This window comes from Emys orbicularis, chromosome 2 (genome assembly GCF_028017835.1).
Source record: "Emys orbicularis isolate rEmyOrb1 chromosome 2, rEmyOrb1.hap1, whole genome shotgun sequence".
NCBI classification, from domain to species: Eukaryota; Metazoa; Chordata; order Testudines; family Emydidae; genus Emys; species Emys orbicularis.
The window spans coordinates 294,365,907-294,392,760 of record NC_088684.1 but is presented as its reverse complement, the minus strand read 5'-3'; the positions used below and the strand labels follow the sequence as shown (position 1 = coordinate 294,392,760).

Below are 26,854 nucleotides of genomic sequence, written 5' to 3'. Positions count from 1 at the left end.
GTGTGGAATCCCGCATCCTTGGTTATCAGACATGCCACGCCCGCTCCCCCCCTCCCCACCTCTACCTCCCCAGGGGTGGAGCTTGGCTTTCAGGAAGGAGGGGACCCCACAGCGGCTAGGGACGAGTTACCTTGGCTCCAGAGATAATGGCTCCCAAGAGGTGGATGAGTCGCAGCTGGAGCGCCTCGGGAAGCTGCCCCTCGTCCTGGAAGCTCCCTGCAAAGGGCAAGCGGGGAGAGCGGTTTAGCTGGTCAGCCGGAGACTGAGCACCAATCTCTGGAGGGGGGTGGATTTAGCTCGACCCCAAACTCCCACTTCTGGGGCACATGGAGAACCTGGGTTACCACTGAGCAAAGGCAGGGGGAGTAGCAGGTTGGGAATCAGTGACCAAGGGCACTCTCTTTATGGGGTGCGAGCATGGGGCTCGGGGGGCACGACTGCTGGGGAGATGCCCTGGATGGGGAGAGATCTCCCAGCGTACAGTCAGCGGGGGTTTCTCTAGGACGTGCAGCAGATGATCTAATGGTATATGGCCATTACGAGCGAACATGGGGATTTTCCCCTCCACTTGTGGCACAGCCAGAGCCCTTACCCAGGCTGCCAACCACTGGGGATCGGAGGAAGAAGGGGCCTCTCTTGGTTACATTTTCTTCACCATGAGCGAGGAAGGCTGGCCTTATGGGTACAGTGCCGGGCTGGGACTCAGACCTGCCACAGGCGCTGCGTGTGGCCTTGGGCACGTCAGGCCTGACTCGATGCCTGCTGAAATCAATGGAAAGACCTCCCGGGGATCTGTATCACAAGCTGTGTCACTTGGTGCCTCAGTTTCCCCACCAGTAAAGCCAGGATGACACTGCTTCCTTTCTCTGCTGGGTCTATTTAGATTGTGAGCTCGGTGGGAGAGGGACTGGCTCTCACTGGGTGTATGTACAGGGCCTAGCACACGCAGCCTTCATTTGGGTTGCCCCTCTAGGCGTTACCACACTACACATTATAAATAGTAACTTAGGGCACACTCAGATCGCCCCCCTGTCTCCAGAGGTGGAGTAAGTCATGCCAGTTAGGATGGGGCGCTAGTGCCCCTTGGGAGACCAAGGATTTGAGTCCCACTTCCAGTTTTGCCACTGACTCACCATGTGGCCTTGGTTTAGAATTTTTCTGGGCCTCAGTTTCCCCATCTGTAAGAGGAGGCTGACACAGCTGCCCCTCCACCCCCAGCTCTTCACTCACTATTTGGAAAGCTCACCTCCTACTCCTTAGCTGGAAGATGCTACCGAAGGGCAAACACGCTCTTATTTAAAATGGACCCAAGCGAGCTTACGGGAGGGAGCCTGCCCCGTGCAGGGAGGGAGAGGGGCTGCATTAGCTAACGCCCTTCCCAGATCAGAGCTGTACCGCTGTAGGGTGGGAACGCTCCCTCGGTCCCGCTGTGATAGGGATGTCGGGGAATAGAGGGGTGGGGAATTCTCTCATTCTGCCCAACAGCGAAACCCTCCCGGTGTCAACCCCAGCCCAGAGCATGCGGATCAAACAGAACGTGACGGGCGCTCAGGAAGCGCTTTGAAGATGAAAAGCGCTCCGGCTGGGTGCGGCAGCCCCACTTCCTCTGGCTGGGAGAGAGAGCTCGCGGTGCAGCTACTCTGGGAGGCAGCATCTCACCTAGAGGAAGCATCCAGGAAGCCAAAACCCAGTTTCCTACAGGAAAGACCCTGGGAGGATATAAACAGACGAGCGAAACGCTACTGGGCCCCTCAGCGCTCACGCCAAGGGCTGCTAACGGCGGACTGGTCAGGGACTGCTCAGCCAGCGCCCTGGAACGCCTGCAAGCAGGCCGTCGTGCGAAGCCAGTGCAGGGAACCCTCGTGGCAGGGGGAGAGGGGAATATTCTCCTCCTCTAGTTTGGCTCTGCCCACACCTGGTTCCATTCCCAACCTGGGCTCCCCTTATGGGGGTCCCGCTGCCCCAAAACAGTCACCTCTCAGGCCACGGGGTCTCCAGCACTTATGCTGCCACCTCAATCAGCTCCCCCTTGTTGGCAGACCCAGTAGAGAAGCCAGGAACTTTCTCCCCACCAACCCCCCAGGTCAGGCTGAGTCAGCGTGCGGGGAAGCCTGCCCTGCATCCAGCCAGTGCTGCCAGCTCGGTGCCTTGGGCTAGCACGACATTCACGCGTCGAGCGCGGGCCGGGAGGTGAGCGCAGCATTTCCCTCCTAGCGAGGGGCACGGCAACTGCTGGGGGAGGAGGGTGACGAGACCAATGGCACGCGACCCCGGTCTCTAATCCTTGGAGCATAGCCAGTCCCCAGCCCGGCCTCTCCCAGGGACCACGAAACTGCTCCAAGTCCCAGCAGGCCCGGAGCAGGCCAAGTCGATGCAAACTTGCTCCACAGGACTCCACGTTTCAACGCTCTCCTTGCGGGACACAAAGCTGACGGGCTGTTAGCTCACAACTCATCTCCCCTCTCCCCCACGATAGGGCCGCTGCGCAGAAAGGCAAGACCAAGAGCCAGGTACATGTACACTGCTTGCCAATAGTTCCTACTCCTTTGCCAATAGTTTCCCCCTTAGTGGTAGCATCAGAGGCCTCGTGGCTCAGGCACTGGAGGGGGACTCGAGAGGCAAATTCAATTCCCAGCTCTGCCACAGACTCCCCTATGTGCCCTTGGGCAAGTCACTTAACCGTGCTGGGGGGCTCAGGGTTATGAGGTATATCGAGCATGGTAAGCGTATGTAGTTAATATTGGTCGCTTTATCATTCCTGTTTGAGTTACCATACTGCCCACCCAGGATCAGAGGCCCATTACGCGGAATGCTCCACACACACAAAATACAAAAGACCAAGGACACGTCACACGACCTTTGCCCAGCGATGTTTGTGCAGAACATCGCACTAGGCTTTGCAGAGAGCGTGTTCCACACCACTGGGGAAAACAACGCCAACCCAAGGGAGAAAGGAGAAACAGCATAACAGATGGATTAAAAGCCATCCAACCCACACAGATGCAATGCACCGAGATTCGAGAGCAGGAGTCACCCCTTTTGCCGGATCGTGAGCTTCTTTCTCTAAGTCACTTAATCATTCCTCACCTCTTCCCTTGACAACTTCCTGCTGGCTTGAGCTATGAGGATCAGCGTCTGGCTAGAAACACTCACTCACCTGGGTTACAAGCACCACCATCCTGGGTAGGTAAGAAGGCCACAACAGTGGCTTTACACTGTTTACTCTCTTCATTTCAGAGGCAAAGGGACTGCTCAGTTTCACTTCTGTTGCTAGTCAGTTTCACATTCCGGGTGTCATGTGCTACCTCCAAAGCAAACTTATTTGGGCAGGAAAGACATGGATGGGGTTTAAATGGGTGTTTTCTTAAACAAAGCCCTTCTCAATGGAAGTTTTAAAAAAACCCTCACGGAAACACCTCTTGACCTTCAGCATTAAACATCTTCTGTGGCACCAGCATCTCTGCATGCCACACGCATGGTTCAGGGAGCTGGTAACTGGGCATCCAGCTTGGATGGCTGTTTCACTTACAGGAGATTGCAGTGCTGTCCAGGCACCGTACAGCTTAGCGTAGTACTATTACAGGGTTTGGGGCCAGGGCACGGTGCAGGAATCCTTGTGGGAGATGTTCTCTGGCCTGGGTTAGGAGTAGGTCAGACTAGACTGCCTCAGTCTAGGCAGCCCTGGCCGTAGGTTTGTAATGCCAAGCTTTGGCCTTCTCTAGCTCCATTTTTCAGAGGATTTCCAAGCACATCATGCTGGGGTTTATTTAGAGGCTGGAGAGGCATGTGTCTCGGCTGGTTTAGACACAACAAACCCTGCATCTTGGCAGGGGGTTAGACTAGATGACCCTTCCGGTCCCTGTGGGTCTATGATTAAATGCTGCTTCTACAAGACCTACGCCTGGGGCCAAGTCGGAGCTGACCATTTCCTTTTAAGGGCAGCAAGGAGCGTACCTGAGATCTCAGCATTTTTCATGGTCGATCTCAAAGCCCTTTACAAAGGGAGGCTCACGAGCATTAGCCCTGTTTTACAACCGAGAAAGCCGAGGCACAAGGAGACTCCCGCAGCGCCACACAGCAATCGGGGACGAGAACCCAGCTCCCCAGGCAAGCAGCAGGATGGGCACTGAGAAGGGGAAGAGCGAGGATGAGAGGAGCGAGGTTGCGAGTCGGGTGTGTGGGTTGGCGGCAGAAGGGAGGGTGCTACAGAAAAGGGAAGGAAACAAGAGACAGATTGGAGAAGATACCAGCAGGCACATGGTCAGAAGCCCAGCTCCCTGCATTGATACAAACACCAGCCACCGAAAACCCCACGAGGCTTCACCGCCCAGAAGCGGGTTTTCCCCAAAGGAAATTCTGCCAATTAATTCCATGAGAAGACTCATGTGGAGACGCTTGTCCCCGGGCACAGCGTGTGCCTAAGAGCTCATTATCTAGTAGGGCTGCTGGACGTGGGGCTCAGGGGAGGTTTTGCTGGTGCCCCCTGATTCTTTGTGGGACAGGGTGGGATTTTAACAGCGCCACAAAGGGCCCCAACCTTGCAGGTGCGCAGTGCTTACGGCCGTCGCTCCCAACAGGCACCGGGACAGAACGTGCTATGTGAGAAATCAGCCCAGATGCAAAGGGCGTTTTTCCTCCTAAAAATAACTGGGCAAGGGGATTTATACCATGTGGTCAAAGAAAAACTTCCTGCGTAGTTTTAGGGGCTTTTTCTGCCCTGTCATGACTAGAAAGGGGCTACCGCTTAGCTTCCCCGCAGCAGTCAGATGCAAGTTCTCCAGCTATTAACTCCAGCCACAACCCTGCAGCCTCGTAGCTCAGCGGCACTAACTCAGGTGTGTAAAATTAAGTGCGTGCGTGCGTGTGTGTGTGTCCCCTTCAGAAGGGTCCATCCAGTGAGGCACCCTCCTGTCTAAGACACACACCAACCTGGCATCAGGCGCCTGGCAGAGCTCCTGGCGTGGAGAGGCCGAGATACCAGAGGAAAAAGGAAGTCTTCTGTTCCCGCTCTAGACGTATCCACTACTCCGGTGCCATGTGATCAATGGAAACTGGTAAATAAAGCATTAGGGGCACCCAGTCCTACGCTGAAACATCTGGAGTCTACGGCCTCCCTGTTGCACAGGGGAGCGCTTGCTGGTGCGCAGAGCAAACCCATTAGCATGCAAAGGAAAGAGCGCCAGTGAGGATAAATCCCCAGCTAGCAACAGAGAATATTAAAAACCCGAGTAGCCAACAAGTAACGTGCAATCAATCCACTCCACCAGGCTCCTGCCCCCATGGGAATGGCTGCCTCTTCTAAAAGCAGCGCTAACATCCTGGCTTTGATTTCTGCCCCCGCCGCTCAGTCCTCTCATACACGTGTGGTCTAATTCAGACTAAGCACCCCAGGCCAGGGACCCCATCTTTACTTGTGCCCTGTATAGATATTGCTAATCCTGAGCCAGGCCAAACTCTGAGCCCTGGGAGGTTACCCCTGCACTAGACATCCAAGTACCATTTGTTATCTAATCAGATACTCACCGTGCTCAGGCGTTCTACTGGTCACTTCCAACATGTGTGTAAGTAACCCACACGTTCATACGGTCCAAAGTGTTTAATACAAGATCCAATCTAAAGTCTCCCAATGCAAGGAGTTGCCCTGTGTAGCTTATTCGCCATAATAAAATACAGGGCTTCAACTCAGCTCATCAATAAAGCATAGGACTTGTTCAAATCTGAGCCAGGATATAGATTTTGGATTTCACATATCCCTGCAGTTTCGGGGTGCCCGAATCCAGGGTTTTTCTGTAACCCCACCCCCGCTCTATTTCCTCCGACAGTACAGGCCTCCAGTTAGTCAGGAAGTTATTGGTGAATTCAAGTTAATCTTAGAAAATGAGGGGCTATGTTGAAATGGAGGTGGTGGTGGGGGGAATTTCATGAAACCCAACCCTCCCTCACCCTAGTTAAAAAGTAACTTGTAAATGGGGAGAGAATTGTGTTTGCAGACTTTCTTCCTTCTTTATAGTGTTGTGGAAAAGCCTGGAGGAGTATTTTCAAAAATGATGTTTTACATTAGAAATTCAGGTCTTGTTCTTGGAAGATTTCCAAGTACAGGACAATGAAAGAGGTTGTGTCATCTGGGAAGCAAAACCTACAAAGCTTTAAGTCAGATTGTCTAAAACTGTTTATTTTGTGTAATGCCTATTTAACAGCAATGCCCGAGAAACAGTTGGGAGAAAAGCTCTCAATAAAAAAAAAACAACAACCCTCCTTCAATGAAAGCTCCCTGGTCCTCCAACAAGACTTCCACCAAGAATAGGGAAAATGAGATTTGCCATTTCTAAAACAAACAAGAACAACTTTTTTGGGGGGGGGGGGGGGGGGAGACCAGCACTTAACTGAAGATGCTGGAACGGTTCATAAAGGGGTCTGTTTCTCTCAGTGTTTGAGTAAAGCAAGCACAAAATAAAAGTTTAAGAGTGAACAGAAATAATCCCTTTCCCTAAATTGGGTTTCACTCCAGCCAGCCACAGAGTCCTCCAAGAACAGCAGGTTAGCCAAGACCTGAGTTTCTAATGTAAAAAAATCACCAAGCTGGGGTGGGGGATGGGGCTTTCAAAAAGTAAAGAAAATGTCCAAAGCGTATTTCTACAGTACGGCAAGCAACCAGCTATTTCTCCCCCGTCCAGTCAGATCGCACTGGGCTTTTCATCTCCAATACAAAGGAAGGAAAGGTTCATTTGTGAAGTGAACGGGGTCAAGTCCAGAGGTCCATAGGCTGCAGCTCCTTGCAAGAGAGCCGCACGCCCAGCTTTCTGAAACAGCTCCGCCCCATTCAATCAAGACTCTTCCTCTTTAGATGCCGTCAGCACGCGGAGGGACATGGTAATGGGACGGAGCAGCAGCACGGACACCCCGCCCCCCCTCCTCAGAAGTGGTCACTTGCTCCTCGGGGACGAAGTAGCTGGGAAGGAGTGGCTGGGAGGACCGTGCCACTCTGAGAGGCAGGACAAACCCGTTTCCCTGTGAAACATGTTATCGGGCTGCTGCTAGCGCTGGTTATTTCTGGTAGCCCTAACTCTCGGTGGAGAGCTCAACGAGACCGGCCGGGCGCGCTCAGTCACACTTCCCGGAGTCTCCATCATCACTTGGCGCTTGGATGGCACCAAGATGAGGTTGAGCCTGGTTGGCCACAAACAGCAAACACACAACGGTGAGGAGACTGCACGGCGTGTACTGATGCTAGCCGCCGAGCCATCCCCCATGCCCAGCTCCCGGCCCATCCGATCGGTGCAGGCTCCCACCAGGAGGCTGGAAGGGAACTGGGGGGCCACCCACGCTGCTGCCCCAATTTGTAGCATTCCCCCTTCCCTCTCTCTTCGCTGCCATTGTCCTCTCCTGGAGGGAGGCTGAAATGAATGAGCTCTTAGCAGCACCAGCTGAGATCAGGGCCCCATCGTCCTGGACACAGGAAGACAGTCTCTGCCCCACAGAACCTGCAACCTACATGGACAAGAGAGACAAAGGGCAGGAGGAACAGGACGTTCCCCCCCCCGCATTTTACAGATGGGGTGACATGGAAGGGCTAAGGGTGGTCGTGCAGAGCTCCAAGTCCCAGACCAGCGCTTCAGCCGCAAGCCCACCCTTCCTTGTGCAAACAGCCAGGACGTTCCATCTAGTCCCCCTTACAGCGCTTCCAAAGCCTCCCCCGTTGTGGTGCGTCTCAGCACTGCCAGTGAAAGCCCCCAAACGGCTCCCAAACTCCAGGCCTTTCCCCGGCCTCTGAGCTCTTGGTTCCACACAGGAATATCCCCCGCCCGCCCCCCCCCCCCGCCCCTTTACTGTACAACGTTCCTTAGGAAGTTCGTTACAGAAGTTAACGAATCAATGAGCCGAGAGAGTCAACGTGGTCAGGCTCAGAGTCCAAGCTCAGCTCCGGCAACGAAGGAAATTCCTTTGCTAGTTGGGGGAACCTTGCCTAGAAACTGACATGAGGCTATTTACCGCCCCAGGGATGCGGGGTAAAGGTGTTCCCAGGCTCAGCCAGAGGCACACGGCACATCTGGCAAGACAATTCCAAGAGCCAGAAGAAAGCAAGGAGCAAAGGGAACGCCAACCACCGTGTGGAATTCCCCTTGCAAGCCCACAGAGAATGGGCCCGGAAGGGATGGGAGGTGGCTTCGGTAGCTAGGAAAGCCCCCAGGAAGCCTTCCTGATGTCCAAGCAAAATAAGAACAAAACCCAGCCATTCAACGGCTCACAGGAGAGTTTTATACACTGGCACACGTGACCAGGCCAATGCTATTGGGTGGAACTCGCTCAGCATCCCAGTGGAGGAGCGTCCACATTACGAACCCCCTGCCCATTTGCAGACAGCCTCAGCAGAGAGGGCCCAGACTGAATGGGTCTGGAGAGTCAACTCCTCTCAGAAGCCCAAGGAGCGGGTCCTTCAAATTAAGCAGTAGGCACACTGCTGCTACGTGGAGAAACAGGCAGGTCCAGTTTCCAAGGCTACCTTTCGCCAAACTACATTCGCTCCCCATCCCCATTTGAAACAACGCACTCAGTCCCCACTCCTCTGGGATACAGGGACATGAGAGGCAGAATGGGGTTCTGGGTAATATGCAAATACACTTTCTCAACATGTACTGCCGGCTCACAGCTGCTGTCTGGCAGCGCTGGGGTCCCGCCTGTAGGGAGGAAATCTGGGAAGCGCAAGCGTGCTTTTTGGGTGCACACACTGCTCTTTTCAACACCAGAGAGCCCCCAGTGCCAGGGAGGAGGAAATCAAGGGTCATTAAAGATAACAACAACTGCCTGCAAAGGCCTGGAAAGGTTAGGGTGACATTTTACTCCAGCATGGGGAGGGAAGGAGGAGGGCTCCTGAACAGAGAGATAACAGCACTGGAGACAGACGACCCTCCAACCAGAGCTGGAGGAGGCGGGAGTTGGTTGTTTGGCATTTACCTTGGAAGAAAGTGCTGAACTCTAGAGGCAAAGCAGCTGGTGCAAACTTGTATTTGCTCTTCTCTTTCATGCTGACGATTTCCCTAGAAACACAGGAAACGCAGGGGAAGTGAGACAGGATTCCAGGCAGGGAGCAGCTAACAGGGAGCAAGCCGGAGACGGGGGCGTTGAAATTACTCGGCCAAGGCATCCGAATGGTGCAGCGCCGAGTCATTCGATGCCCGTGTGTCATGCTGCATGTTTGAAATGGGGAGTGACGTGTCTCGAGACCCCACTCTCCGACACCCCACACCGACGGGTTTTATGCAATGGATTATGGCTCATCGAATCCGACCCCGCAGGCCAGCCGAGCTGTGACAATCTGCCTAGACCACAGCACAGCGAGACCATCCACACAGGATGCTGCTCCACACCCACTCACCCGCTCAGCTGCCGCCTCCACGTCTGGTAGGGGTCGAAGAGGCATTCGTAGAGGTGCAATGCATAGACGGTTACGGTCTCTAGCTGAGACCTGCTGGGGGCACACTGCTCCGGGGTGTTCTTTAGCTGCAAGGACAGAAGAAACCTGGTTAATTTGCAGCATTAAAAAAAAACAACCTTCGCCCACCCCCCCACTAAATAATCTTCATTAACATTCAGTCGTGCTGCTGAAAAAGTGCCTTGAAGATGTGAAGTGCTATTGAAATGCTGTATTATTATTCAGGCTAATTTCACTCATTTGATCATAAGCTCCTTCAGAGGAAGTGGAAGAGGGTGTGTTTGAGTCTGTCACAGCTGCTCTTGAAGGTGACCTTTATTATTACTACCTCCCTCCAGAGGACATGGGCTGGGATCGGAGGGCCTTTCTGCGCCAGGTGCTGTACACACACACACTAAAGAGACAGTCCCCACCCTGAAGATCTCACAATCTTAACATATTATGGGGCACAACAGGGGGAGATGAACAAAAAAGGCAGAGGGGGAAGACAGCCAAATGACTGGGTGTGTTATACTAAGCAGCAGTTGCAATGTGGCCAATGACCACAAAGGATGTTTTTAACAACCCAACTGACCATTTTGGCTTCCTTTGATAGAAAAATGCAGCCCGAAAAAGCTTGTTTGATTTTTTTTTTTTAATTTTTCCTGGTTGTTATTTACCTTTGAAATCCCCCCAAATGTCAAGTCTGATCATTCCTGGTGTATCTGGATGACCTCTGGGAGGCCTTGGGGATGCTTACTGTGGATTTTAACAAGGGCTGAAGGTGGGGAGTCTTTAACAAAGGCTTCCTTTTCCAAAGTGTTGATTAGTCATTGGCATTAAACGAATGCCACCAAAAAAGTTCTATGCAGCCTAATTAAAAACTCCCTGCCCCTCGTAATAGCTCAACTTTCCCTCCCTACATTTAAGAGGTCACCGTTCAGCTCTCCACTTAGCCTTGCATGCTAGACAGGATCTGGGTGTCTAGCGTTAAACAGGGAGCATCATTTTCAAGCTGCCTTTGTTCATCATAAAACACAATAAATCACAGGCACACGTCCAATTTGTTTCATCTTGGTGGGTCACCTGTAAGGGGTGTTGGAGAGGGGAAGTGAACCGGCCAGTCATCAGAATTTCTTTCAAGTCACGGCGGTCCCCCAGAAGTCATGAAAATGTGAGCTTCATAATTTAACAGTTCGCCCTAGCATAGGGGTCCCACTCAGAGCCACACATTATGGCATTACATGGTACACGGGACCTTGTCTGGGCCTGCTGCGCTGGCATGAGACTCACTCACTGAGTGCAGAACATGTGTGCAGCATAGGAACATGTCACTTCATGGCTGTTCTTTGCGGGATTCAGTGTCCTGGCCCCTGTATGACATGTCAGTGACACACTTCATCCAGGATGAGGCCTTAGAAGAGAGCTCTATGGCCCAAGAGCCAGTATATTCCAGGTTCATAGATTCAAAGGCACAAGGGACCACAGATCTAGTCTGATCTCCTGTATAACACAGGCCAGGGAAAACCCTTGCGTTTTGCTGGCTTCTTAATATCAATAGCCCATATATGGATTTCGGGTTGATTTCAACAACAGGCCAAGCCCAGACATAAGCATTTCCATTCTCACAGCGTGCAACTTCCACTGCTGCATGCGGGGTTATCTAGAGGCCCTGTGTAACGGGGCATGTGCCTGGCACAAACACACATGCTAGGAAGCCGGCGCTTACCTTGGCTGTACATGCAACCAGCAAGCTAAGCACCTCGTGGATAAAAACTGGCGTCCTGTCGGCTTGGACATTTTCTAAATTCCTGCAAGGGGGGGGGGGGGAGAAAAAAAGAGGGGGAGGATGAGAAATTCTTGCAATGGGTTTAGGTAAGGAGCAGCAAAGGGGAAAGCTGCAAGCTGTGTACAGTTTGGTTTGCAATAGATTGGCGAGGGCGGGGTGTGTGGAATCAGCTGAGCTTTGCCTGGTTTTTAAGTGAATTAGTCTATCACCACAGTAGTTAGCCATTTATCCATGGCTCCCCTTGCCTCAGGGCAACTTTTATATAGTGGTCACATCAGCTGGGTCTTAAAAAAAAAAGAGAGCCATCACCCTACCCCAATACTGTCCCAAGGTCAATTAACTCAACCGGATGTGTCTTTCGCTGCACCCTACAGGCACTCAAGCAGATGAGAACAGTCTGACAGAGAGACCAAACACCAGCAGACAGTAACGCTGACCCTGCTGTCTGACTAGCATTTCAGAGAGTGCTTGTTGGAATAAGTGCTTGAGCAGGGTAGCAAATGGGGCCGCTCATTCCCTTCATTCCCAAGAGGAGCGTTCTCCTCTAGAGCACTGGCCTGCTAAACCCAGGGTTGTGAGTTCAATCCTTGAGGGGGCCATTTAGGGAACTGGGGTAAAAATCTGCCTGGGGATTGGTCCTGCTTTGAGCAGGGGTTGGACTAGAACCTCCTGAGGTCCCTTCCAACCCTGAGATTCTATGATTCTAGATCTGCAATGGGGAGGCACTGGAGTGATGCAGAAGCAGAGCTGTGCTTGCCCCAGACGGGAAAGTAATTGAAGGCAGAACCAGTCCCAATCCTACAGCCAAGCCCATTGCCCTCTCTCAGAGAGGCATTGGTGGAGTCCCACCCAGCTCTCCTCAGCTAAAGGGAAGTCCCTTGATAATTGCCACGGAGGTAGGCGGTAAACTGGAGGAAAGGAAAGGGCGGCCATGTCTGTCCATCCACCTCCCCAGCAACGGGGGAGTCAGACAGGGCGAGAGCCCTTCTCAGCCAGGGGAACTTTCCGATCAGGACACACAGAGGCAAACGCACAAATTCCCTTTAGGAAATTAACTCAGTCCCCAGTGAACGTTGCCTAGAGAAAAGTGAACTTCCAAGACCTGGGGCAGAAGAAGGTGCCAGGAAGAGCTCACCAGCCCCTGCCAGACAAGGCCAGCTTGGATCTGGTGTAGAGCAGGTTCCAGTTACATCAGTCTACAATGAGCCATCACAGCCCCCAAGATTCTCCTCTCCCCTACCAACCCCTTAGTCCAACTCGAGCATCAGCAAGAACCTTGATGGGCAAAGGACATTTGAAATGCTCCCGACAGACATGGGGGAGTGGGTAGCTCAAGATGTGCACTGGTCAAGAATTTTCCATTTTTTGCGAAAAAGCGTCCGCTTTCTGTGGAAACCTGAAGTATTTGGACATGTTGCCTCACCTCCCACCCCCACCCCCATTCTTCTCTATGGGCTGAGCTCTCTGGCGGACTACAGCTCCCATGATGCATGACCTCCCCTGACCAAGAGGAGAGACCATGTTGCTTCATAGGAGATGTAGTCCACCCAGGGAGCCCACCCCATGGATGAGAATAGGGGTGTGAGTCACCCGAACTACAACTCCCATGTAGTGCAGCAGCACTTCAGAATTTAAGGTCTTTTGGATTTTGGCTAAAATTTCAAATTTTTGCCAAGAAAAACTAAATTTTCTGCCAAAATTCCTCCCTCCGCCCCAACCAGGTTTAGTCAAGACCTCTCTTCTTGGCAGGATCAGTCTCTCAATTCCCTCTGTTCAGTCCAGTGTCCCCATCATGGCTGCATCTCCAGCCATAGCATTTGGGGCAACAATGACCATAGTGTGGCTAAACGCTCTGAGATTTGGGGTCCTGAGAAACCTCCTGAAAGCCCGAGTTTTGGGCCAAAAAGCCTGAAGTTCGATAGATATTGCCACCCGCCTCCCCCAGTGCCGAGTTGGCCAGAACTTCCACCGGGACCCCCTCCCTTTCTGCTGCCAATTAGCCCTTCTGGCCACAGCTTAGAAGGGAGGCCGTGCTGGGGGAATGAAAGATGAAGCCCACAGCTGGCTGTGGAGAGCAAGGCAGGTGAGGGAGGTGATGGAGCCTGGTCTTGCTGAGGGGAACGGAAGGGGTAGCTTGCTGGCTGAGAACGTCCTCCCCTCCAATGGTTAAGAGAGGGGAGAAGAGCAGGTCAGCCCAGCCAGAGGGCCTGAACGTCACTGGTCTGCACAAACAAACCACAAATCCTGACACACACAAGTCCAATTGTTCAGAACTGGCCCTTCTCCAGAGCTAAATATAAAGGCAGCGCCCGTTCCGGGGGTGGGGGTGACAGAGATGAGCCTTTGCAAGACTCGGGAGGAGGCAGGTGGATGGGTTCTCCTCAGAATCATGCTTCAAAGGGACCCTCAAGAGCTCAGTTAATGAGGACGGCAGCTGCCAAGTCTCCCAAGTCACGGGGTTGTATTTGAGGCCCTGGCCCCCCGGCTCCACCGTGAACATGAGTCAATTATCAGCCCTTCCTTATCTCTGGCTGGCAGACGGCAGGCAGGAATGCAGGAAGGGAGAGAAAACACGGGTTTCCAAAGCCCCCTCCCAGGACTAGCCGAAATTCACAGGCTGGGAGGGGAGGGGCGGAAAGGGGACAGACGGGACTCCCCATGTCAGTGCGGAGAATGACAGAAGCATTTGTGGGGGCAGTATTGGGGTGTGTGTGTGGAGGACGGATCCACAGCCATCCAAGGAGGTGTGGCCCCCCGAGTCTTATTTCACAGACCTGGAACAAAGCAGGGGTTCCACCCAGCTGCAGCCCAACCACAGGGAGTTCACCGGAAAGTGGTTGAGGTGATCAGGGACTGACAGAGGATTAAGAAGAGTTGCAGGTCTCTTAACCCAGCTAAGCACTAATTAAGCAGGGGGGGGGGGGGGGCGGGGAAGAGGAAGAGAGAATAACTGGTTACATGCATGTACATACATTGCAAACCATCTACATCATAGGTTGCAACTCCCACCGTCTCTTGCAGACGAAGGATGCCAGAAAAATTGCACGTGATAGGTGTAATGAAGAAGCAGGGCCGGCTCCAGGCACCAGCCCAGCAAGCAGGTGCTTGGGGCGGCCAAGGGGAAGGGGCGGCACGTTGGGCTCTTCAGCGGCAATTCGGCGGCGGGTCCCTCGGTCCCTCTTGGAGGGAAGGACCTGCCGCCGAAGAAGAAAGCGGCACGGTGGAGCTGCCGCCGATCGCAATCGCGGCTTTTCCCCCCCCGCCCCCCGCCGCTTGGGGCGGCAAAAACCCTGGAGCCCGCCCTAGGAAAAAGGAATCCCTTGGAGGAACAATGGCCTTTGTGGTTAAGGCATACAACTGGGACTCTGCGTGAGGATCCACAGGCTAGAAGCTGGATCTGCTGCTGCCTGGGCGGCTGACACATCCACGCTCCAACCTGACCGCTCTGGCAGAGCGGCGACTGACGGGCCGTGAACCTCATGGGCCCAAGCCTCACGGGATGTGCTGCCCACAAAGGGCCTGATAGGTGCCGGTGCACTGCTTAAACCTGGAGGGGACACCCGGAGAGTGTGCACGCACCTACGCAGATCTCCAGCTGGCTGCTACGACAGATCCTGTTCTTTCACCTTGCTCCTGGTCCCTGGTTTCTAAGCCCAGCTCTGACTTTTGACTCTGGGTTCCTGGCTTCTGATTCTGGCTCCCGACTCGGGTCTCCGGCCCCAGACTCCAGCTCCACCCACTAGTCCTCACTGCACATGCCCCAGCCATGACACTTGGGACATCAGACTCACTATGAGACCTTGGGCATGCCCCTAAATCTCTGTGCCTCAGTTTCCCCATCTGTAAAATGGGGATACTACTTCTTTTCTCTCACCCCCTGTCTGTTCCATTGATGCTGTAAGCTCTTCAGGGCAGGAGCTGTCTCTTACTAGATGCATACACAGCTCCTAGCGCAATGGGTCCGTGATCTCAACTGGGACTTCGACATGCTGCCATAATACAGAACAGTAATGCTGCTATTGCTCTTCACTGAGGGCAGGCCAAGGGGTACAGGTAGGAGCAAATGAAGGAGGAAATCACTAGCAAAGAACATTTTCTAATGGAGGGTTGTACTGGGCTGTGGAAGAATGAGATTTGAAAGGATGGAAAAGCTGATTTGTCGATCATTTAAATTGACCAGGGATCAGAAATATTTGCTAGTTACGATGGGTGAAAAAACAAAACAAGTGCTGTGTCTTCGGGGACGTCCGCACTACGAGCGGGACGTACCGACGCCAGCTCCCGGAGCCACACCCACGCGAGCACCGAGCGGGCTAGCGCGCTGAAAACGGACGCAGAGCAGAGGTGGCGCGAGGACGTGCCCAGCGCCTCAGACGGGAGCGTACGGGGAACGGCGAGCCCTTTGCGCCGCTGCGGCCACGCTTCCGTTTCCAGTGTGCTAGCCCGATCAGAGCTAGTGTGAGTCTGGTTCCTGCTGCTGGACCTGACAGCTCCCGCTCCAGGTGTCCACGTCCTCAGACAGCGAGCGGGTGTCATGTTCGGGGATCGGCATTCTCTCCTAAAGAGCCTCCATCCCCATCCTGAGGGTGCGCTGGGGGAAGGATGCAAAGGCTGAAAGAGACCTACTGGGCATGTTTCATCTCTGGGGATGATCGGAAGCTAAGGAGAGAGAGAGACAGGAAGTGACCAGGGCATTAGCTAAGAGTCCCCTCCCAAAGGCAATCTGTAATGTTCAGAGCCATTCAGCATCTCCTAAAACCAATACCCCACCGTCACCATCTCCTACAAAGCCAGTCTACCACCAGCACACGGGACAGGGAGAAGTGAGAAACTTTACCCCAGCGTCATTTTTAGCTACTGAAAGTTCATCTAGCAGCTAAGAATAGGGGAACTGGGAGCCAGGAGACCTGGGTTCTAATCTCAGTTCCGCTGCCAACATGGCATGTGGCTCTGGGCAAGTCACTTGCCTGCCTGGTGCCTCAGTTTCCCGCTCTACAACAGGGACGACGCTAGGAATGCTGATGTAAAGACAGAAGCGCAAATGCTAAAGATCCTCCCGCTTAGACCTGCATCTGACGCACAAGGTTTTCACTCCTGTGACTTGTTGGCCAAGAGGGCAAACCCCAAGCAGCCTGGCAAACCCCACATTAGGCTCTTCCCTCCCCTGATGGCTGCCAGCTCCATTCATCCCCCAGCAAGAAGATCAGGGCTGTCTGATAGGAGCACCAGGAGCAAGGCCCCTTTCTGAGCGTCAGTGGGGCTGCTTCTCTGCTCATAGCCCATTCCTGGTATTACTGTAGCTCCTAGACACCCAGCCAAGAAGATTGCCCCACGGTGCTAGGTGCTGTACAAATACACAGCGAGGGCGGATGCCTACCCCGAGAACACGCCATCTAAACAAACAAGGCAGAGTGCGGGAGGAAGGAAGAGCCATTAACCCTATTGTACAGATGGGGAACTAGGGCCCAGAGCAATTAAGTGACTTCCAGGGCACACGGTGAGTCAGTGGCAGAGCCTAGTCCGGTGCTGTAAACAGACCCTCCTTCCTCTCGTCATCTGCCCAAGCAGACAGCACAGACTAGCCAGGCATCTTTACACCCTGGGCTCCGGAGTGGGGACAGACGTGCCGCGCCGTTGCCCGTCTCCCGGTGCCTTGTCCGCTTTGCTCTCCTGCATGCTGGACGTGCTCCCCCAGCACCTCTGGGGCTCCCACTGAGCGCTGCAGGCAGCCCCAGTTGGCAGGCTGGGGGACAAGCTGCACTGCTCCGCAGTCAGGAGAGAGGCACTGAAGTGGCTGCTCCACTTCCCCTTTAGATGGCAAGCAAACGGAACCCCCCCAGCACCTGCCCACCTCCCGAGCCAGCGTGCAGATCCTCCCTCGCTCTTGCTGCGGGGGAGGTGTGGGGGAGAAACCGACAATACAAGCAGCTGCATCCCCCTAGCAAAGGCTCTGACAGCGAGGTGGGGACAGACTCGGGGTTACCGTGCAGCACTGGGAGACAGGACTCCTGGGTCTACCCCCAGCTCTGCCAGGCAAGTGCTGGAGGAGCCTAACCAAGTCACTTTGTGCGCCTCAGTCGCTCCACGGGTAAACACTGTACCTGCCTCTCAGGGGGGCTGTGAAGCTAAATACTTCAGTGCTGCATTATCTGCCGAGCTGGGGCAGGGACCGTACCTGCTGCAGCATGTTCTGCGCGACGGGTCAGAAGCACGGGCCAGGTACTTTGTGACCTAGTGGCTAGAACACTGGACTGGGTTCTGTTCCTGGCGCTGCCACCGACACTGTGTGTGATTATGGCCAAATCACTCCCTCTGTGCCTCAGTTTCCCTGTGTACATAATGGGGGAATACTAGCACTGCCTATCTCCTGGGAGCACGGAGAGCGCATTCACCATTGCAAGGAGCTTCGATCCTATGGCCATGAGGACCAGAGAAGGACCTGGAACCACGCGGACTGTAAGTGCTGGGGGAGGGAGGCAGGCAGCAAGGGAGGGTCAGGAATTGGAGTCATTTCCTGGACGAAGCAGGATGTGGCAGGACATCGGGGGCACCTCGAAGGAGGGAGTCCAGTTGTGCTCTCAGGATCAACCCGGTCACCCCCAGCGCAGCAGAGATCAGAATAAGACCCAGGGTTGCTTAGCGCCCAAGTTGCTCTCTGCCAGGTGGAAGATTCGAAGGATGAACGAGTTCCAGCATCTCTCCAGCGCGAACCTACCCCGGACGCTGGATTGAAGCGGGACGGGCTGCTCTCCCGGGCGAGGCAGGGGAGAAGGGCAATGTGACAGTGCAGCACGCACGTTGCAGCTGGGCGGGAGTCGCTGAGAAATAACGTGTCAACGGAAAACAAACAAACCAACCAACCCAAGTTGGCTCCGCAGAGACTTGGGCTGGCTCAGAATCAAGGGCTCTGGCAGGGTAGATCCAGGGAAAGCCCCTCCTCCGCCCCCAGCCATGTCAAGGGTGCAACAACATTCGATGTTGTCCTGGAAGATTTCAGCATCTCAGCAAAGTGAAAGTTGGGGGTAGGGATGGCTGGTGTTGGGGGAACCATGCGGTCTGGAGGTTAAGCCCCTGGACAGCACTGTATCCTCTGTATTCTCCCTTCATTCCCTTCTAGCTACCTTCCTTCCTTCTCTCATAGTTCCCTGGCTCCCGCGCCCCCACGCTTCTTCTGCCATCCCAACCCTCTGGCCAATCCGAAACGTGAGCAGTGACTGAGCTCCTGAAATTCCAGGAGAGAAGGCTGCTGAGAGCTACGCTGCGCCCCCTTATCACCCAGCGCTGAGACAGACGTTCCGGCCACGAGACACTCGGGCGCAGGGACCCACCTCCTCCTGCTCACTCGCCTCGAGCGGACCTGAGACAGACCCCGGTGCTTTCCCCTCCCCCCACATGCGTCGGACCGTCCCCCCTCCCCACTTCAAAAGGCCAGGGTGGCTAGATAACGGGAAAATAAGCTAAAGGCTTCACACATCCTGGTGTTGCCAAGGCTGGTAACCGTTGAAGGAACACGATGGTCTCACCACAAAATTAGCAACAGAATAAAAACCACCAGCTCATGCTCTGAAAGGAGAAGGGAAGGCCAGGCTGAGGGCTACCAACCACAGGCAGGAACTAGCCGGGGGCCCTGGGTTCATTTTGATCTGAAACTAGGCTTGAGGTAGATGCCATAAGAACCCTCCCAACCGTACCCCAAATCCAACACGCTGAGGAAAACTCAGACCTGCACTTTAAGGCTCTCTCGCTTCCAAGCCCTGCAAAGCCAGGGCACGTCTGCCTGAATGCATGAATCCCAAGGCTGCAGAGCAGTGGAAACCCACAGACGGGCATGTGGCGGGAGCTCTGGCTTGCGGGGAGGATGCAGAGGAGAGGAGCAGGACTCGGGAGGGTACTGTCTCACGTCTGCCTCTGGTAAAGTCCTACTCGTCACGGGATGATCAGCGGAGGGCCGCCTCGAGTGGTGTTTTACAGCACACAGAACCATTAGACAGGGCACTGGGTGGAACTTTACGCTCTAGGCGTGAGGGACGCCAGGCGCCTCTTAAGAAAAGGAGGCGATTCCCCAAAACTTGTCTGCAGGCAGCCGCTGTGGAGATGCGGCCGCTTTGAGGGCAGGGCAGGGGAGGGCATGGCAGGGGCAGCAGGGATGGGAGAGTCTTTTTTTCCCCGAGCTTAAAATGCGGATGTTGAAAGTGATGGTGGATTGGTTTCCATGGAAACAGAACCGGGGATAGAAACTGTACAACCTGCTGTCTTGGATACAGGGCCCCCCCAGCACATCTCTGGGGGAGAGGGCTCTGCCTCATCAGGTCCCCCAAAACCTGGCGGGGGGGGGGGGGGGGGGCTTGGTTTGTGTGTGTGACACATGCCTAGAAAAATAAATAACCCACAGAAGACACGTGGGGAGATAAGGTTTGTGTTTTTGTGTATTTACATATGTATGAGTAGGGTCAACAATGTAATCTACAGTCCCTGTCTATGGGTACGTCTTCACTTACATCCGGGTCCGGATGTAAGCAATCGGCTTTCTGAGTTCGATTTATCGCGTCTGGTTAAGACGCGATAAATCGATCCCGGAAGTGCCCCGGATCGATCCCGGAAGTGCTCGCCTTCGACGCTGGTACTCCAGCTCGGCGAGCGGAGTACGCAGCATCGACGGGGGAGCCTTCCTGCCGCGTCTGGACCGCGGTAACTTCGGACTAAGGTACTTCGAATTCAGCTACGTTATTAACGTAGCTGAATTTGCGTACCTTAGTCCGAAGTGGGGGGGTTAGTGTAGACCTGGCCTATGCTGTATTCTGATAATTCAGAGGTCAAAAAAAGATCCTAGCATTTAAATGAATTGTAAACACGGGATATCTCGGTATTCATCTCTCTTTGAAATGTATAGCAAATAATCTGTGAATGGTGGAGGAACAAGCAAATCATTTTATGTTAATTCCTATAGCTAAGTACCAGTGATGGACCTCCTTCAAAGTCATCCTAATTACCTTGGAACTCCCAACTCATCAAAGAGGACATGAAATTGTATAAAAGATCCTTGGTCCTGAGGCTGTCATCTGAGATCTGCTTAAGCTTCTTCAGGGGAAGTTTGAGTCGCAAGATGAGGTCCCAGTTATGCTGGTACCGCCCTGAATGTGATATTTGGACATTGGACTATAAACTATGAACTATTTCTGAAAGAACTCTTTGCAACCACAAAGCTCACCATCTCTGCTGTGAATCTGCACCTAAAGGAACTGAACTCATGTCTGTATGTATATTGGTCTTTTAACCAGACTCTCTCTTGTTTTTTAATAAATTTTAGTTTAGAATTGGCTGTAGCATGTATTTGGGTAAAATCTGAAACATTCGTTAACCTGGGAGGTAATGTGTCCTATCCTTTGGGATTGGTAGAACCTTTTCTTTTATATGATGAAATAAGATTTACAGAAATTTTCATCATATTTGGAGTGGGTACCTAGATGGAGGCCTGAGGCTGGGTCACTTTAAGGGAACTGTGTTGTTTGGACTTCTGAGTAACCAGTAAGGTAATGTTTTCTGCTGCATTGGTAAATCGAAGTATTGGAATATCCACCAGCTTTTGGGAGGTTTGGCTGCCCCATTCTTTGCAGTTCACCCTAATTGAGTGACCATAGCTGGCCCCCACTGGGACCCCGGTCACAGTGGCGTAGTCATGCTTGGATGCACATTACCACAGGTTAATTGGATTTTTGGATCAGAACCACACGCTTGTCAAAATTTAATTTTGATATTGGAGAGTTTAAGGGGTAAAAATCAGTTACAGTGATTGACCCATGATCAAGATCCTGACAGAAAACCCTGGAAGAATGGTGCTCACAGAGACGGTTGTATTTTAAGCAAAGGGCCCCAGAGCAGGAACTGAAAAAGCTGTTAATTGCCAGGGATAAGGAAACAGAGCCAGCAAAAATGCTTGCAGTGAGAAACCTGCAGTTAGAACCCAAACAAAAGCAAAAAATAGCTGATATGGAAGGAGAAGCTGCTGAAAGAGAATGCCTGTGTTTTGAACATGAACAAAGAATGGCAGATATTCGTTTGCAGGAACTAGAAGCTAAGGCAGAAGTGGACAGACTTAAGCTTCAACTCAAGAGAATAAAGGAACAACAGGAACTGTATCATCCAGAAAAGCCAGCTCCTCTCAACAGCAAAGATATGGATAGACTCTATCCAGTTTGTAACAATGTTGGTATGTTGTTTGACTCTAAGCCGTTGTCTGTGTGTAACCAAATTTACCCCAACACTGCCACCTTTTATGTAAATGCTTTTACTGGGAGCTCAGATGAAAGTAACCCCATAATTTGTGCAGAGAACATAAAAGTCAATGGTAAAAGCTGTTTAGGGCAAATTACAGCTTCTAACATCACTCTTGTTAAAGAAGATCTTGTCAAAGAGGAAGATTATTTACCAACTCAGAGTGTGAAAATTATAATCCTCTATGAGTTTACTGTACGTGTGCCTTTAGCCAGAATCCATCTTAACACGAAGTTATAGCTGGTGTAAGAAAGTTATTGCCTAAGGATCTTTTGATTGGGGATGATATTAAAGCTTTGTTCAGTCAGGTTGACATAAACCAGTCACAGGAAAGAAATAATCCTGAATCTGTGTCTATTAGGAGCAAGAATTGGCCCATGGAGGGTTTCTCCAAATGTTTGTCTGAGGAAGATAGCTGTTTGTCTGTGCAAAGAAGCAGTGCATATGTGGAAAAAAATTCTGAGTGTCTGTCTGGTATCTCAGAATGAATCTGGCATCAGATAAGGCTCAGGAAAATGTTTCTCTAGAGCAAACTACAGTTGGTGATCAGGTTAAAGCCGTAACTGAGGAAGGAAGGGGGACAGTCTTGGTGAGTGATGGATTGTTGGCAAGTAAATCTTGGGGAAGTCAGCCTGGCCCAGGTAAAAGTGATGTGCTTAAAGTAGCTCAGAGTAACAAGACACTCTTTGTGGAAAACAGCAGCTTATCTCTTAAGGGAGGGGAAGGCAAAGAGAGTTTAGATGAGCAGAGGCTGCCTTCTGAGCTGATGGCTTTGTCTAATCAGCAGTTTGGGAAGGCCAGGTTAGTGGAACATGAGTGTCCCTGCACCGTACCTGTTACCGGTGTGGAGAATTGTCACAGTGAAGGAAATGTTCCTGTGACTGTTAGGGGTAATGGCTTGCCCATGAAGAGAGCTACCCCAATCTCCAAGCAGTTGTCTGTGAATAGCCGTGTGTGCTGGGACAAAGGAAAGGATATCCCAGGCTGTTTGTCTGTTAAAGGGGAATGTTTCTCCAGCTCTTTTCTGTCTATAAAGCAGACAGAAAAAGCCTGTCAGCCTATGATGGCCGAAAATTTATCAGTTGACCCAGAGTTGATTCTGGATACAACTAAAGCCCAGGAAGGAAGTGGTCCTAAGTTTGTGTCTGCTAGGGATGATGACATTGTAACTAGGTTGCATCCAGTCAATGTCATAAATAGCTCCCAGAGACCAAGCGATTCTGGTGCTTCTATTTTGCCTATTGCTAGTGTGTTGCTGGGTAAAGATATGATAACCTTGTCTGATCGGGGTGAGGATATAGCCAGGGCACAAGGAAAGCATGAAGGTGATTTAACTATGTTACCCACTGACAGTGTGGAAACTTGTAACAAGGAAGAGAATGCTTCTAATCTTGGGACTGTGAAGTCTAGCAGTTTACCTGAAAGGGGGTTTTGTGAAAATCCTCCTGATGGGACAGAGGTGATTCTGGATTTAAGTGAAACCCAGAAAGCGTCTGTTGTTGCTCAGGAAATTGTTCCTTTAGAGCAAACCCTAGGTGAAAAGAGTAAGGGAAGAATTTCTGTGAAAAATGGGTTGTTGCTTAGAAAGATTCCTGAAGAGAAAAATCTTCAGGGTAGTTTTTGCAAGCAGTTTGCTGCAACGGATGGGTGTGGAAGTGATTTGATTGAGTTAACTCAGGGTGAATCACTGTATAGAGAAAGCAACAGTTTGTTTGGGAGACTTGTTAGTGAAAATGGATGGAATCTCTTTACGACAAGAGTCCAGCCTTGGAATTGGTAAAGTGTGAGGATCTGAAAACCAGTAAACAAGCTAGTGTCTGTGTTGATGCAAATTACCTGACTGGCTGCGGGGAGAAAGACTTGCCCATAGCCATTAGCAAAGAGGACGCACCCAGCCAGCCAATGGGTTCTGTTACACAAAAGAGTTCAGATTTAGAGCTTGGCTACACTTGCGAGTTACAGCGCAATAAAGGAGCCCGGGCGCACTAGCTCACTCCCCGTCCACACTGGCAAGGCCCGTAGAGCGCTCTGACTCTGCGGCTACAGCGCTGCTGGTACTCCACCTCGGCGAGTGGAATAACGTTTGATGCGCCCCCGCTGGAGCGCCCCAGCTTCAGTGTGAATGAGGTGTTGCATTACTGCGCTCTGATCAGCCTCCTGAAACGTCCCATAATCCCCTTAAGTCAAGTGGCCACTCTTGTCATTGTTTTGGATATGCCCTTTGAAAGCTCCGTTTGACAGCCGGCTGCTTATCTGCTCTGAGACAAAGCAACCATTACCGTGGAATGCTGTGTGAGAGAGAGAGAGAGAGAGGCGCGGGGGGAGGTGGGGGTCTGCTGCTGTCTGAACTTACAAGACAGCATGCTGACATGCTCTCAGCCCCCCAAAAACCCACTCTCTCTCCCCCCACATACAAACACAACACACTCCCTGTCACACTCCACACCCCCCCATTTGAAAAGCACGTTGCAACTACTTGCATGCTGGGATAGCTACCACAATGCACTGCTCTCTGTGGCTGTTGCAAGAGCTGCTAATGTGGCCATGCCAGTGCGCTGTCAGTGTGGACAGACTACAGCGCTTTCCCTACTGCGCTCTACGAAGGCTGGTTTAACTCAAAGCGCTCTACATCTGCAAGTGTAGCCATGCCCTTTGACCCTACTGGACAGGGAGGAAGGGAAGGATTAAACCTTGCAAATAAAAGCCACCTGTTAACCCTAAAATACCAAAACCCCAAGGAAGTGATTAAACTGAAAGCCTATGAGGTCAAGAAAAAGCTACAAAGATTCAAAAGGGATATTGAACAAGCTGACCTAAAGAATGATTTGTCTAAACCAAAGGTTTGGCATGACAAAAATAATTCTAAATGTACACGTGATAAAACTGACGTTATTGCTAATGATTGTAACTAACTTGTTGCCGATACCAAGAACTGTAAAAATTGTACAATGTGCAGGGTTTTTGGGAAAAACCCTTGAACATGTTGGGGGTGATATGTAAGAACTCATTATGCTGTAAAAGCCTTCATGGTTATACTGTTTCATTACATGACAACACACACTATATTAAACAGCCTGGTGTTACTGATATTTCACAATTAGTGCCTGTATCTAATCATGAAACTGTACATAGCAGAAAAACCACTACAAGCTTGAACTGCTGTGCACAAAGGGAAACTGAGGTACAACACCTCACAGCCTTCGTGGCTGAATGCCAGAGTAAGTGCTCTTTAAAAAACATTAATGGCTATGTTAACACATAGACCAAACCCTGGAATCACTACAGTGTTGCACAAAGTATGGGCTAAGTTTTTAGCTGAGGCCAAATCAGGCATCATTAAATTTGGCCTTACAAAGAATTCAATGTAAACACAGCTCTTATCAATGTTGGAAGGTCCTTAAGGTGTATCCAGGAGCTCTAATTTCGCCCTTCCACACAAGACTCATGTTGGGGGTGTGACGCATGGCTAGAAAGGGTTAAACATCCTAAGTATTGGAATATCCACCAGCTTTTGGGGGTTTGGCTGCCCCATTCTTTGACGTTCACCTTAACTGACTGACCACAGCTGGCTCCCCATTAGGACCCCGGTCACAGTGTGGAAGACAGGGAGCGAACACGTTTATTTCATCATCAGACTACGTCTCTCTGCTTCCCCTCTGCCCCCAATGATGTAGGTATTAGTGAGAGCGCCTTCTTCCCCCCGCCACTCTGCCACTCCAATTCCCCAGCCCCACTGAAAACCCCACACATCCTCAGGTCGACCTAACAGCTCCCCCTCTGCCTCTCCGGCCTTGGCACCGAATGCTTGTACGCACTCACTGTGTGACCCCGTTCCCTGACGGTTCTACCCTACGCCATGCTCTGACTCCAAGGTCCTGGGCTCAGGTTTCCTTGCTGGCTAGCTAAGATTGGGAGCCCTCCTTGGGCCCGAGGCCTGGCTAAGGCAGGGGTCAGGAGGATGGGTAACTCCATTTCGTTTTCCACTACGGATAACCAAACGGGAGGCTGGTTATTGTGGCCAAAGCACAGCCCTGCATGCCAGGAGCCCTGGGTTCTGTTCCCAGCTCTACCCCTGCCTCCCAGTCTGACCCCTGGACCCGCCACTCAGCCGCTCTGTGCCTCAGAGGTCAGAAAACAAGAACCACCACTTACTACACGGGTTGCTGGGGCATGTACATACAAAATCCTGGGGCCCAGCCCTGCATTCCTGCCTCTGGAGGGCTTGGGAAGCAGGATCCGGTCCTCTGAAGCCTGCAAGCGGGAAGGTGCTACATTCTCACAGGGTATGTCTACACTACAGGATTAATCCGAATTTATATAATTCGAATTTAGGAAACCGATTTTATAAATTCAAATGTATTCGGCCACACTAGGCACCATTAATTCGGTGGTGTGCGTCCAAGCTACCGTAGTAGCATCGATTTCCAGAGCGTTGCATTGTGGGTAGCCAATAACATTGAATTGCCAATAACTTCGAATTGCGGCCACACTAACCTTAATTCGGATTAACAATACCGATTTTGACGCTACTCCTCTCGTCGAGGAGGAGTACAGAAATCGAATTAAAGGGCTCTTTAATTCGAATTAAATGGCTTCGTTGTGTGGACGGGTCAAGCGTTAATTCGAATTAAAGCAGCTAAATCCGAATTAAAGTCGTAGTATAGACCAGGCCACAGACTCCACCAGAGCAATGATTCAACTCTCCAGCCTACCTGCAGATGATGATAAAGAACTTGACGTGCAGGAGCGCCTGGCCAAGGCCCGCCTCGGCCGCCTCCTCACGGGCAATCTGGGCCACGCAGTGCGCCAGCTGTTGGCTCAGCACATGCAGGACGTCGCGTGGGAGCAGCGGGATCTCAGACACTGAATCTTCTGGCCTGGGGGGGGGGGGGAGGAGGAGACGGAGAAACAAAACAATTAGTCTAAGAGCTGGCATCCCCAGCCTCGGCATTCTGGGAGGGGGGAGATGCTGCCACCGCGTTGTTTTTATCCCGAGTCTCACAATATTTGGTGTTTTTCTTCAAGCCCCAACTCTGGGAGTCATGGGATTCCAGGAGAATCTCAGCTTTAATTAAAAAAAAAAGTTAAGTAAAGGGTCTAGCCCTTGTTGTGGCAGAGAAGAGGCTTGAAAGCCTGACCCTTACCAGGTCTCAAGAATAAAGAGACCTGGTGGGAAAAAACTCATGAGTGCTGGATTCTAAGTCTCATGAGTTTGCGTGGCTCCAGCTCATGGTTTTTGGAATGCTCGCGGTTGGCAACAAATTCCTGGGTTCTAATCCCAGTCCTGCCCCTCTCAGAGTCACTTCTGCTCTGTCGTCTTCATTCTCCGCACACCCCCCCCACACCTCCATCCACGAAGTGGGGGAGTCATCCTGACCCACCTC

The 26,854-nt window shown here is 52.0% G+C and overlaps 1 protein-coding gene across 1 annotated transcript in view; it reads right to left on the bottom strand.

Moving 5' to 3' along the window:
- Nucleotides 1-26,854, bottom strand: part of NBEAL2 (neurobeachin like 2) — a 121,026-nt gene that overhangs the window by 70,041 nt on the left and 24,131 nt on the right. The window contains exons 3-7 of the mRNA XM_065397779.1: nt 26,183-26,347; nt 11,139-11,220; nt 9,374-9,498; nt 8,953-9,035; nt 131-216 (exon numbers count right to left, since the gene is read on the bottom strand). Of these exons, the coding sequence (XP_065253851.1) occupies nt 131-216; nt 8,953-9,035; nt 9,374-9,498; nt 11,139-11,220; nt 26,183-26,347 (541 nt within the window). The remainder of the gene's footprint in view (nt 1-130; nt 217-8,952; nt 9,036-9,373; nt 9,499-11,138; nt 11,221-26,182; nt 26,348-26,854) is intronic.